Below are 14,631 nucleotides of genomic sequence, written 5' to 3' on the forward strand. Positions count from 1 at the left end.
CCAAGATCAAGGTATTAATAGGTTTGGTTTCTCCTAAAGCCTCTCCTTGGCTAGGAGATGGCCGATTCTCTTGTTTTGGCAGGGTTTTTACTCCTGGTACACATTCCTGGTGTCTCTTTTTTCTCTTATAGCGACACTATTCATATTGGTTAGAGCCCCATCTTTATAACCTCATTATCTCTTTAAAGTTCCTGTCTTCAGATAACTGCAATAGGGCTTTAACATATGAATTTTGAGGGGATTCAGTTCACACCACCAAGAAGATTCTTTTGGAAATTTTCATTTATTCATTAAGCGTATCTTGAGGGTGACAGTGTTCAAGATATGAATGGTGAATGAGACAGACAGGTCTAACATTTAAGGATGATGGTTTAGTGGGGGAAGACAGACAATAAAAAGAAAAACAATTTCAGAGAGTGGTAAGGGCTACAAAGGAAATTAAACGATATTTGAGTAACTGGTGTGGAGGGTCATGTAATATATTTATGTAAGTGTGGTAATGTTAGGATTGTCTCAAAGGTGACTTTCACCTGAGAAGTAAATAATGAGGGATAGCTAGTTAAGTGCCCAGATCATTTCTAGGCCCTAATGCTGTTCAACATTGGAATGTAAAAGGATCAAATGGATAGTGAAAAGGTTAAACTTTATAAGCCGTGATTTGAGAGGTTGGCAGGGTGAAAGTCAGAAGTGGTTTTTTGGACAGTATGGTAAAGATTTTGGTTTTCCTTTGCACAAATAATAAAATCTGAATGGTTTTTAGCAGGGGAGAAACATGATTTTTCTGTTTGAAAGAACACTTGGCTGTTGAATAAATAAAGGAGACTGCAGGTACAAAAGTAGAAGATAAGGAGATCGCTTAGGGAACCCAAACATTATAGGATGGAATTTTTGGCCTGTGGTAGTTGTGGGGAGGAGGAAAAGAAATTGAAAGAATTTGAGAGTGATTTGGGAGGTAAAAATCCATAGTATTTACCAAGTGATTGGGTATGGGGATTTGGAAAAAGGACAGAATACTGTCCTCTGTGGCAGATAAACCTATAGTGTTAGCAGATTAGTGATTGCTATAGCAGCAAGTTGCAGAATGTAATTGGAAAGGTATAGCTTTCAATCATGAAATAGGCACGCATAAGGCAAGTACAAAGGCTGTAGTTTAATTCATTGTTCTCATGACAGGCTTATAACTTTTAGAAAGCCTTTAGGGAATTCATAGTTTGCCAGAAAGTATGCCTTTGGGAATAATAACCTGTTTGGAACTCAAAATCCCTGGAGAATATTTCAGTGAATGTCAGGTTTGATGGCATGACTATGCATGTCATTAAGTGATTTTCTTTCTAGAGTTCTTTATTCCAAGATAAATGTTTTTAAAGAGAACCAGTCTTTTGGTGAAAGTGGATGAGATATATGAAATAATGGTAGGTAAAAATGAATGAAATAGGTCAAGGCTTTGTTAAAATTTGAACTCTCTCTGGCAAGAAGTTTATGGTTGTTAAACTGTTAGTGAGAAACAAGAGAGTTGTGAGACTTGGGTCTGGTTTTGACACTCTTTCATATGATTTAAACTCTATCTCTGAATCTTAGGGTCCTCATCCATAAGACAGGTCTCTTTGAGATGGGTGATTTTAGAAGGGAGAAAGCATTCAGAGATGCACTGTTCCATATGGAATATACAGAAGTAAGGCAAGTATAATAGTAACCTTCATTTCAGGATTATAAAATCCCTGCTTGCTGTTTTGTTTTTTCCTTCAGAAGAACCGGGGATTGATGAGTTTAGTCATGCTACTTTTTTTTTTATTAAGGGAGAATATAGCAATCCTTATAGTGTTTGCAAAATACTAAATCCTTATAGTGTTTGCTTCTCTTGGAGAAGCATATTTAAAAATTTGCTTGTGTGAGAAATCTTATGATAGTCCTAAATTGTATCAAGTGGTTTTGGCAGACAGTGATTCAAACTCTGTAAAACGTGCATCTCAGATTTCCAGGAACCTAGTATTAATGAATTTTTCTTGAACTTAGAATGGAGCCGTATGTGGTGAATAGGCTTTTGTATGCTACATACAAGAGTAAGACTTTGAGGGTTGCCATTTCATGATGAGCCTTTGTTTTTTTTCCTTTATTCATGCTGTCTTTACAGGTATGTACCCCACCCAAGGAAACCTGTCACTAGTTGTGTTTAACTGTTAATGATGTTAGAAATTATAAGATAGTCTATATCTAAATGCAGAAAACAGTGCTTACTTTACTCTTATATTTTATATGAGATAAAAAGCTTAAAAATTCTTAAAAGATGCTATGATTAATGTTCGTAGAACCGTGAACACTATTTTTGGTGCTTGAAGCTATTTTCGTTATTCACTTATTTTTAGAATTTAAACATTATTTTAGAATAAATATGTACAGTATAAAATTCAAACACTACTAAGTGATATATAACAAAAAAAAACCATTTTTTTTCCACTTTCCTTCCTCATCTTCCTGAGATATTTTATACAAATACACTACCTTGCCTTTTTTTAATATAATAATAAATGTTGGAAATATTTATTAGAAGGGTGCTTTTTTAGTTCTTACATATTAAAATAATTAAGTTCTTTAGTAAATTATAGATTATTTCTAATTGTTAAATATACCATGTGAAGATAATTTATTTCAGTATAGTTGAAATTGTGGGTCTTTTATATGTTCTGGGTTTTACCTCTTACTTAAAAAGTATTTTGTATCCTGGAAAAAATTTTTTTATGGTTTCTTCTAGTTCTTAGATGTCTTATTTTATTTATTTATGTTTTTTGAGCCTGGACCTTATCATACTGTACAGGCCAGCCTCAAACTTGAATCCTTTTTTCTTAGCCTCCCTAAAAATCACAAATGTGTACCATAACACCTGGGTAGATTTTGTTTTTTTTTTTTTAGTGCTGGGGATTAAACCCAGGTGCACTTAACCACTGAGCCACATTCCCACCCCTTTTTATTTTTTATTTAGAGACAGGATCTCGCTGAGTTTCTTAGGACCTCGCTAAATTGCTGAGGCTGGCTTTGAACTCGGGATCCTTCTGTCTCAATTTCTTGAGCTGCTGGGATTATAGGCATGTGCCACCATGCCTCACTAGAATTTCTTTATTTTTAAGGTTTATATCTTGCGTGGTTTGCACTTTATTTTGGCATAGAGTTTAAATTAGGAATACCAATTTTATTCTTTAATGAATGATTATTTAGTTATTCCTATGTCATATTAATTAAGCCATCTTTTTAAAATTTTTAAAATTTTTTTTATTTTTATTTTTTACATTAAATGTTTATTTTGGGTCTATTTCCAGACTACTAGTTGATTCATTGATGTGTTTACAAGTATACACTTTTGTTATTGCTTTAAAATATCTTCATATGTGGCAGTCTCTTAATACTTATCCCTCAGTTAATGTCCTTTTTTCAGAAAATTTTTGGCTTTATATTTGTTACTTTTTCCATTTGAACTTAAAAATTCATGTGTTAAGGATATAAAAATAGCAAATTAAGAAGCTCCAGGCCTTCGTTGATCCAAGGAGACTTTATCACACCACCCCCAAAACAAAAACCACCACAGAAGAAATATGCTGGAAACTGACTGAAATCACTTCATAACCTCTGGAAAACAGTGAAAGGTGTATAACCCTAACCCTAACCCTAACCCTAACCAAGTGCAAATACTCAACCAAGAAATGGTTACATTTTAAATAGTTGGATATTTGGACATGTGTTTATTTGTTCTTGTTCCAGTGTTGCCCGTGTAGTAGTCTGGGTGTAAGGGAGGCTGAAATCCCATTTCCTTCCTTAAAACCAGAGGGATCAGAGTAGATCTTATTGAAAAGTTGTTTTGCCAGGGGATTGCCTGCAGAAGTGTTCTCTGCTTTGTATATCTTGGAGCTCAGGCAGAGAAAGGCAACACAATTTCTATCTCAGAATGGGACAGGAGGCAGAAAGCAATGTGGGTATTGCTCATAAATGCCCATTCACTGCAGACCTACAAACTCCTGGGGGCAAGAAATTTGAAGTGATTGTGTACAGTGGACCATCTTAAAGCCATAGGAGGAGTTAAGCTGAGGCTTTTTTAGAAAATATGACATTGAAATGCAGCCATCAATAACGGGGGATTGATAAAACCTGCCTACAGGCCTAAGCAAGACATTTTCTCAAAAGAGACCTCAGAAGACCAAAAGCCTTCACTTTGGTTTCATCTGAGGGCCCAGAGCATTCCCATTTAGTCAATACAGGACTACCCTGTCTCAGAGCCAGACCTCAAAGCTGAAAAAGGTGGCTGTTTTTTGCATTTTGATTCTGGGGATTGAATGTAGGCCCTCTCACACATGCTAGGCAAGCACTCTACTACTGAGCTACATCCCTGTCCCCCCCCCCCCCTTTTTTTTTTCTTTTTCCTAAATGCTACATTTTCTACAGAAAATCTCAAAAGGCATTCAGTGAATCAGGAAACCCTGGTTCAAAGGAACAAAATAAATTTCCAAAAACTGCCCCAGAAGAAATACTAATCTAGACTTAACTATACAAAAGATTTAAAGATTACTGTCTTCAATTTGGTTAAAGAGCAGAATGAAGGAAGACACAGAGAAAGAATTAAAGGAAATCATGGAAGAGATTCATGAACAACATGATTTTTAATTTTTTTTTTGGGGGGGGTGCTACTGAAACTGAACCCAGGGATGCTCTTCTACTGGGTTTCATTCCCAACCCTTTTAAAATTATTTTGAGACAGGGTCTTATTAAGTTGCTGAGCCTGACCTTGAATTCATATCCAGCTGCATGAAAATTTTGGCGAAGAAAAGTTATAAAAAAGGAAACAAACATTCCGAAGTTGAACAATATAATTACAAAATAAAAAATTCATTACAAGGGTTTAAAAGCAGATTTGAACAGGCAGAAGAATCAGTGAACTTTAGGATAATGAGTCTGAGAACAAAGAAAAGAAAAATGGACAAAAGTCAATAGAGCCTAAGGAATTTATGAAACACTATCAAGCAACCCAATATATATATGTTATATGAGTTCCAGAAGGAGAAGATAAAGAACATACATTATTTTAGTAACTTATAGCCGAAAACATCCAAAATTTGACCAAAGACATGAATCTAGAAATCCAGGGAGCTCAGTGAATACTAAGTTACATGAATTCAAAGAAGTCACATCAAGACACATTATAACCAAACTTGAAATCAAAGACAGGCTTGAAAGCACCAAGAGAAGAGTGACTTGTTACATATGCTGGGTCAGCAATAAGATTTTCAGAGATTACTCAACAGAAACCTGGAGGCCAGAATGTAGTGATACGATGTATTTAAATTTCTGGGGAGGAAAAAAAAAAAAGCCAAGAATTCTATATTCAGCAAAATTGTCCATCAAAAATTGGAGAGAAATAAAGCATTTCCAGGTAAACAATTGCTGAGGGAGTTTGTTATTGTAGACCTGCTCTGTAAGAAATCTTTTTTTTTTGGTACTGGGGATTGAACACAGGGTTGCTTAACCACTGAGCCATATCATTAGCCCCTTTTCCCTTTTTAAAATGAATTTTATCTAGAGACAGGGTCTCACTAAGTTGTCAGTGCCTCGTTAAGTTGATGAAGCTGTTTTTTTTTTTTTTTTTTTTTTGATGGCGGGAGTACTGGGGATTGATCTAGGGGCACTTGACCACTGATCCACATCCCCAGCCCTATTTTGTATTTTATTTAGACGGTCTCGCTCAGTTGCTTAGAGTCTTGCTTTTGCTGAGGCTGACTTTGAACTCAAGATCCTCCTGCCTCAGTCTCCCGAGCTACTGGGATTACAGGTGTGTACCACCATTCCTGCCTGTGGTGCTTTATTTTCTTTATTCTTACTGTATTTGTAAATTTAGAAGACATTGTTGATAGGAATGCGTATTGATTTTCAGAACTTTCCTGGACATTATTTATTTAGAATTCTTTAAAAAATTCTTCAGGAAAACATTTCATTTGCTTTCTTTTTTAGATCAAGGGCTGCAAAATGCTTCTAAGTGTGTTATTCTGTTTACATTTTCACAAATGAGCAACACTTTTCTATTTAGCTCCTGGTATGGGAAATTCGTGGTTTTTTTTTCAAGGATGCTTTTAAGAAACTTTATTCTACTTGTTATAGTTTTTAAGAATGAAATTCTGATTCTGTAATTTACTTGCGATCTTAGGGTTCAGTTTCTTATCTTGTGTCCTCTGCCTTCCTAAATCTTAATTTTGTTGAGCAGTAGAAAGTATATGAGCTTCATGAAATTCCAAGAATGGCTTGTGAATAAATCCTGGTGACTCTTTTTTTTATTCTAATAAACTTGAATAAATTACTTAATCTTTGATCCTCAACTTCTACATCTGTTAGATGGGGGATAATAACATTTCAGAGGGCTATGTTTAGGATTATATGAGATACTCTTACTGGAATCCTAGACCAGAGACTCAACTTTGGGGGTTCCCAACACATCAGGACCAGTTACTTGCCCCAAAACCAAGTGGAAAAGGTAATGGTGCAAAGTAGGAAAGTAACTCTATCTTTGGGACTACTGCAGGAACTTCCAGATTATATAGACAAGGGGGGACTAGAAATACGTAGTCAAGCAGTTTTGGTCAAACTGTTTTGGTTGATCAAAATTGGTGGTGATGGGGCAAGTAAGAAAGTTGCAGCTGCCTGGGGCTATACTTTGGATTCATCACAGTATGGTTATGTATGAGACATGTTCCTAGAATCCAGGGTGACTTAGAGCAAAGGAGACAGATGCAAAAGGTAGGCAGAGGTGCCAAAGTTTTTTTTTTAATCCTGCATTTAGTCACCTGTTGGACATTTGCATGCTCAAATACAGAGTCTTAAGTTCTTGTCGCAATACAACATGTACATTCTCTGGTGCAGAGTTTATCCTGGTAATCAATAAATGTTAGCTGTCTTTTCCCTTAGAATGAAAATGGTGGGCATTAAATAGCTTTGTAAGCTATACCTAATTAAATAAGTATACACCATTAGCATTATTTCTGTAAGGAAAGAAGTGAATGAAAGAAAAAAGAGAGGAGAGGCAGCTCAATAGCAGGTTTATTTGGGACAAATCTGAGCTGAGGGGCTGACTGGTGACTGCGTCCTGTCTTCCACTTAGAGATAGATTGAACAGAGTGAGAAAGTGGGGGATTTTTGCAGTTAGGCCATTTCTAGGGGATTATCAAGAAAAAGTTCTTTGATTAATTGTTAGTATGTGTATTCATATGTATGTAGACTCTTCTTTTTATGTAGTCTCGGCCCTTCAACTTTGCCTTGCTTTTCCTTTTTCTCGGTAAGAACTTTTGAATCTCATGGAATTTATGAGCTTGGCATGAATGCTGATTTCCTCTTGTTTTGGTATTTTTAGTTGGATTGACTGTGGTAGTCTCTTTATTTGTATATTCAACTAATTGTCCAAAATAAATTTGGGTACTGTGAGTTAAGAGGTAGAGTGCCAAGGACTTGAAAAAGATTTGAACCTCTAAGAAACTAAATTACTGCAGTCCAGTTTAGAGAGATATTGATTATTTCTGAAAGTGTCTTTGCCACTCAAGAACAAAATATCACCTATCAAATATTCATTAAACATTTATATACACAGCACTTTCTGGGAACTAAGATGGAATAAAATGAGTATGCTCTGGTTTTCTCTTTCTTCCAAGGTAGTCTACTTAGAGGTCAGAACAACTAAACATTGTTGAAATGTTTGAATGCAGAACATTACCAGCAAAAACCAGGTGTGGGTGGTATATAGCTAGTATTCCAGGAGGCTGAAGTAGGGGGATTGCAAGTTCAAGGCCAGCCTGGGCCCTAAGTGAGACCCTATCTCAAAAATAACATAAATAGGACTGGGGATATAGTTCAGTGGTAGAGGACTTGTCTAGCATGTGCCAGGCCCTGGATTTAGTCCCCAGTATCAGTGCATAAATAAATGAATGAATGAACAATTTCCAGTTCCCAGCATCTCATAAATAAATAGATAAATAAATACTACATACAAAGTCCCTGAACTATGTCATGTTTATTTCATGCAAAATTTGGTGAGTTTTTGTTTCCTCACCTATGAAATAGAAATAAAAATACCATATATCATCATTGTGATGTTTAAATGAGATTAGATATGTAAAACCCAGCTGTAATGAATAAGCCTACATTTATTCTTTCTATGTCTGTTCTTTTCTATTTGAAAAAGAAATATGACACATGATAGGGAAAAAATCAGGCAGAGCAGGGTGAAAAGTCTTCTCACTGTATAGACTTTAGGTTCTTCACTATGTACTTCTAAACCAAGAGCATGGTGTGAATGTTTTCTAGTCATTCTGTGTACATATACACTTCAATATAGCTAGATATTTTTATAACGTGTGAACACATATATTTTGCATTGTCTTGTTTTTAATTAAAAGAAGGCTTCATGATCTTTCCTATTGGCAAATACAGATTTTACACATTTTAATTGTTCTTAATGATTGCTCAATTTTTTGTTTCAATGTGTAATAATATAACTGATATATTCCACCCAGCACTCACATAGTATGTTTATTTAAAAAAATTTTAATCAAAACTTTCCTCTTCTTAGGATCAACTCTCAATCCTGAAAAAGCCATTCTCCCAAGAGGAAGGGATAGAAAGAAAGACTACTTTGTAAGAAAGGATTGGGTATCCCATGAACGAGCCAGCGGAAAAACGATTGGGGTGCAACAGGACTCCAGAGCCAGATTTAAGGCTCAGAAAAGGGCACCAACTTGATGATACAAGGGGAGGTGATAATGACATCCACCAAGGAGACTTGGAACCCATTTTAGAGGCGTCTGTTTGTTTTTCCCATCATAAAACGGTAAGTTAAAGTTGAAGTTACATGGTGAACAAAGCAAAAGTTAATGTGGTGGGGAGAGGGGAGAGAGGATACTTTAAAACACACACACACACACACACACACAGTGCTATTGCTGGAGAGAGGAAGGGGGTATTGATTTGTATTTTAATTCACAGTAACTTTAAATCTTTTAAATTTAGCTCAGGTTATTATTTGATTTTATATTTGCATCTTTCCACTGACACTTCAAATCATAATCTTTATCTTGTATAAGGGAGAAATGGTCTTTTTTTGTATTACTGCATGACCTTTCTAATTGACCCATGTTTAGTTATGATGTTATCAGTGATGTTTTTGGAAAAATTCTAATTGTATGCTCCAGAAACCGTTTATCTTTAGTTTATACCTTGGGTGTTGGTAGAATTCTGAGAATAGAAGGTAGATTTTGATTTTTCCTTTCACTTCTCGGGAATGACTAGTCTTTAATCAGGCAGCTGCCTTTAGAGAGCAAAGGTATAAATATTGGTTAATAACATCAGAAAGTCATTACAGACATTTTGCTGTGGGTTTTGGAAATGTTGCACCATGTAGCATGTGTTTAATGTTGCAGCAATAGGTAGTACATTGTTTCTAAGGCTGTAGTGTGTGCCCATTAGTAGCTTGTGAATTAATCTTAGTATTACATAGTATTTAAAAGTAGAACACAGACTGGGAATGTAGCACTGGCACAGCATGCAGGAGGACCTGGGACCCTATCCCTATAAACAGCAGAATTGAACAGCAAAATAGAATGAAAATATTGAGGTGCATATGTAGTAAGTATTGCACATATAAACTAAATGAAAATTACATTAAATTTGATGAAAATTTTTAGTTTTTTTGTAGTTAGGTGTATGTAAATATGAATAACATGAAATACATTTCTTATTGTGGTTAGAAAATGTTTTGAAATCTCTACTTGAAATAACAGCTTCACCATCCTAAGATATATGTTGTTTGGTAGCAGTGTTATTGGATTAAACTATAGAGGCTTGTCTTGTCCTTTGAAATCTTTTATAAGAATTTCATTTTGTTTTAGTAATATAGTCTGTTATGACAGGTGAAATTTAAGATTTCTTCTTATATTTTTGTTAACACTTTTCGTTTTCTTATAGAGTACCCATTGAACAGCAATTCCCCATTTCCCCTTCAGTGACAACTATCATTTTACTTTCTGCTTTTATGAATTTACTATTTTAGTACTTCAGATAGTTAAAAATCATATAGCATTTTTCCTTATTTTCGGCTACTACTTCATTTAGCATATAACATCCTCAGGGTCCATCTGTGAAGCATATGACCAAGATTTTCTTATCTCTTTCTTTTTTTGGTACCAGGTATTGAACCCAGGGGTCCTTAATCACTGAGCCATGTCCCCAGCCCTTTTTTTTTTTTTTTTTTTTTTTGAGACAGAGTCTTGATAATTTGCTTAGGGCCTTCTTAAGTTGCTGAGGCTGGCTTTGAACTTGTCTCCCCTGCCTGTTTCCCAAGCTCCTGGGATTATAGGCATCTACCACTGTGCTGGCTGATTTTCTTCTTTTTAAAGTCTGAATAATAGTATGTATATGACACATTTTCTTTATCTTTTTATCCATTAATGGAAATTCAACCTAAATTCGTCTAGTGTAAATAATGAAGCAAGGAACATAGGAGTGCAAATCTCTTTTTTAAGATGCTCTTTTCATTATTTTGGGAAAAATACACAGAAGTGAGATTGCTGGATCACACAGTTAATTACATTTTGAAGTTTTAGAGGAACTGCCATATTGATTTCCTTAGCATTTATACCCACCAACGGTGCAAAGTTTCTGATTTTTCCACATTTGGTGATAATGGCCATCCTAACAGATGTGAGATCATCCTAACAGAGTAGCTCATTATGGTTTTCATGTATAGTATAAGAGTCAAGTTTCATTTTTTTGCATGTGGTTATACAGTTTTCCCAACTTTTTTTTCTCTTGTTCTTAAAGTTTCTTCATTCTTTCCTGTCTGCCACTTGCTATGGATCAGCATCTGCTTATCAGAGAAAACATTCGATTTTTTGGCGTTGGCTTATTTCACTTAGCATGATATTCTCTAGTTTATCAATTTAACTGCAAATGCCATAATTTCATTCTCCTTTAAGGCTGGATAATATTCCATTGTGTATATTTACCACATTTTCTTTATCCATTCATCTGTCGAAGGACATCTAGGTTGGTTCCATAGTTTAACTGATGTGAACTGAGCTACTGTAAACCTTGATGTGGCTGTGTCATTGTAGTATGCTGATTTTAAGTCCTTTGGGTATAAACTGAGGAGTTGGCATAGCTGGGTTAAATGATGGTTCCATTCCAAGTTTTCTGAGGAATCTCCATACTGTTTTCCACAGTGGTTACTCCAATCTGCAGTCCCACCAGCAATGTTTGAGTGTACCTTTTCCCCTACATCCTCGCCAACACTTATTATTGCTTGTATTTTTTTTTTAAAGTAGAAAACAAAATTTTATTAGATGAAAACCTTTTAAAGGTTCCAGTATGAAGTAACAAAATGAACAACCTACAAATCTCTCAGACCTTTGCATTTCAAGCAAAATATTCTCTTCAGAAAAATGACCATTTCATAATATATATCCCTTTCTGTAGGCTAGATGCGTATGTGTAGACAAATGGATATAAAATTTAAGAGAAAAAAATGAAACTATTTTAAAAATAAAAATCTGAACCCTCTCCTTGAGGTGTATTGCAATATGGTTACCAACATATTCAGCACCTTGTAATCACCAAGTTACTGATTTAAGTCCTGGAACAAGCCCCTGAAAGGAAAGAACAAGAGATCCTAGTTGTTTGTGAAGTTGGTTGGCAGAAGAAAAACTGACAGCAGCTAGAGAGGAGCTCAAATACATGAAACCCACACTTCCAAAATATTTAACACTTGCTTCAAAAAGATAATTGTCTATATGGTAACAGCTCAGGGTTTAGAATGCAGAGAGTGTCCTCGGAGTGACCTGGGCATTCCTGATGCATCTTCAAAGCTGTTATTAACATATGTCGCCATTTGAAAGACCAATCAAGTATCAAAAGATCTCCCTGCAGATTACCTTGGGTACAGAAACTTTGGATGCCACATGTTCTTTTACTCTATCCCTAAACCAGGTTTATTCTAGACTTACAGGAATCTTTAAAGATTTAAGGTTCTTGTCAATGTTTGATTCTAACACACCAAGTCAGAAAAGTCAAGAAGGAATCAATGCACTAAGTCACCCATTGCACCAATAGAAAAGACAGGTTTTTTTGAGTCTATTCTCTTTTGCCTCTTTATTGAGAATCCTGAGACAGTTTAATCAGGAAACAAATGAGGTGAGCAAGATATGCTATTAGTGAAAGAACTACTAGACTCAAAATAATTTTTAAATGAGCTTTAACCATTAGCAAAACCTAGAAATCAGTAGCCCCCAGTTTTTAAGGGCAGACAATGCCTTACATCTTCATCTTAGGAATAAAACTATCTGTAACAAATATCTAGGGATCAAGTTATAAATCACTTCATGCTTAAGTATTTCAAATCTTGATGCTGTTGAGTAAATTTGTTTCTGTTTAGAAATAGTTGTGAATTTTTGAATTTTATGAAACTTTTTGTCCAGATTGTTTATATACTCTTAACTTTAAAAAAGGGCAATAATCTGTGCTTATCTGCTTATGTGTCTGAAATTGCCCATGATAATCATATATAAGCTTATTTACTAGAAACTACAAGGTTATGCTTTGTACCACAAGATCTGTTCTATTAACTTAGACACTGAAATCTTCCACTGTCGTAATGTAGTCCTGTAGGTAAGATGTATGGATAACACCGTGCTGAGAACTTAGTGGGTCACTCATTCCCATTGTAATCACTGTAGCCCTGGTAGCCACTGTTCCTTCTTTCGTGGATGCTGGACATCTTTTTCCATGCTGAGTCCTGATGGAAACTAGCACTGAAGGACCAGCCCAGATACCCATGCTGCTTCTTGGAAATATTGTCTTCACTCTCAGATTTAGCGATTCTCTGGGCATGTGCTGGAGGTTGTGATTCTTGTCTGATGGTTCCAAGGGGAAAGTTCCAAAGCCCAAATCTTTGCCAGTGAAGTCTCTGGAAGGCTATGAGGCAGTGCAAATTTCCCCCAACCTTCTTTGTTTTTCGAAACTGCAGCCCTCTCTCTAAGTGCCGGATATCTAGGTACTCTGGATTTTGAGTGTTTCGATCAGTAACAATATCTGCCCATTTTTTACAGTGGATGGCAGGATATTTTCTACTTGATTCTCCAATTAAGATCCAGTATTCTACTTCCTGTGGTGAGAGAGGACCCCTGCTGAATGCCTTATTCGCTTTCAGGGGAGTTGCTTCAAAGCCAGTTGGACAAAAATAATGATTTTGGCAATGATAGATATAAGCCAGTGACTCATCTTTCAATCCACATGTTAATAACTTCGACAAGGCTCCTGAAGCTGTTTCTCCAGCTGTTTTGTTCTTTCCATGAGGCATATATAGAACATAGGAACATCCTTTTACATGGAAATGGTCATTAATTTGTCTAAACCATCTCATGAGTGTTGTGTTTCCAGTGAAAGGGCCAAACCTGATATCTTCAAATGGGGGTTGAAAGCCCAAAATATGCAAAGCCTCTTCTTGTGTAATTAGGTGGAAGACTTCCAGCTCCCATTGTGCTATCTAAGAAATTCCAACAAGAAATTAATGAGGAGATGCCACATGAAGTCTTATATTGTGGTTGGCTTATGCAGTACCATCGTCTGAGGTCTAATACTTTCTGCTATTTAATGTCCTCAAGAGGAGAATGCTGAGGACACTCCCTCTGATGTCTTCCTTTTTTCTCTGAAGTTTTTTTCTTGGAAACTTGTTTCTTTGCATTGCCTGATTTGTGTTTCAAATTTGTAGTCACCCTGTCAGATTCTGATTTATCAATTTCCCATGCAAGAGGTAGCTTGCCCAGGCTGTTGGATAAGTTTTCCAAGGTATTTTCTTCATTATAGATTATTTCTGATGTACTCGTTGGGATACCAATGTACCTTGACGAATTATTTCCAGAAGATAATGAGGTACTATCAGGGAGGCAAGAAGAGCGGGCAGGATTTGGGGTTTTAAGGTTGCCTGGTTGAGAAAGGCATAGTCTGAACAGATGGCATTAATTTTTCCCCGAGTATGAGTCACAGGACAACTCCACGGATAATGCCTATCTCCTTTGGGACCCAAGGGTGCTTCTGAGGCACTTGTGCAGAAAGATTTGACAACATCTTGTAGATTTTCTTCCGGAGACTTCCTCTCAGATTTATGTCCACCATTTCCAGAATCATTGGACCTTTCGGTTTCCGCAACGTTAGGCATTGAATGCAACTGTGAAAGTTTCTATTACTGTGAAAAAGTTGCAACCCTTTCTGTGTTTTTTTTTTTTTTTTTTTTTTTGGTGCTGGGGATCGAACCCAGGGTCTTGTGCTTACAAGGCAAGCACTCTACCGACTGAGCTATCTCCCCAGCCCCCCTTTCTGTTTCTTGAAGAATAACTTTGACAGTTATTTACAGCATTCTGTAAAATCTTGATAGGCGTCAAACAGGATCCCGGACCCCTCGCGCCCCGTACTCCTCGCGCCCGCGCCTGGGGGGACCGCGCGCGTCCCGCCGCCTCCGCTGCGACGCCCACGGTGCGGCCCGATTGGGGGACGCCGGACCACCGCGGCGGCCTCGCAGGCCCGTGCTCGCTGTGCAGAGTCGCTGCGTCAGAGGCTGCTCGG

The 14,631-nt window shown here is 36.6% G+C and overlaps 2 protein-coding genes across 4 annotated transcripts in view; one reads left to right on the top strand and one right to left on the bottom strand.

Annotated features, from left to right (window-relative positions):
- Adipor2 (adiponectin receptor 2) overlaps positions 1-14,631 on the top strand; it is an 81,673-nt gene that overhangs the window by 37,121 nt on the left and 29,921 nt on the right. For all 3 annotated transcript variants that reach the window (XM_047549767.1, XM_047549765.1, XM_047549766.1), the window contains exon 2: positions 8,591-8,848. In XM_047549767.1, coding sequence (XP_047405723.1) covers positions 8,678-8,848 — 171 coding nt within the window. In that variant the 5' untranslated portion in view covers positions 8,591-8,677. The remainder of the gene's footprint in view (positions 1-8,590; positions 8,849-14,631) is intronic.
- LOC124982886 (basic immunoglobulin-like variable motif-containing protein) lies at positions 12,719-13,890 on the bottom strand. The gene is given in 2 exon segments (XM_047549768.1): positions 12,719-13,522; positions 13,524-13,890. Coding segments are annotated over 2 exon segments (828 nt in total). The 5' UTR covers positions 13,548-13,890.

The sequence above is a fragment of the Sciurus carolinensis genome, chromosome 4 (genome assembly GCF_902686445.1).
Source record: "Sciurus carolinensis chromosome 4, mSciCar1.2, whole genome shotgun sequence".
Classification (NCBI taxonomy): domain Eukaryota; kingdom Metazoa; phylum Chordata; class Mammalia; order Rodentia; family Sciuridae; genus Sciurus; species Sciurus carolinensis.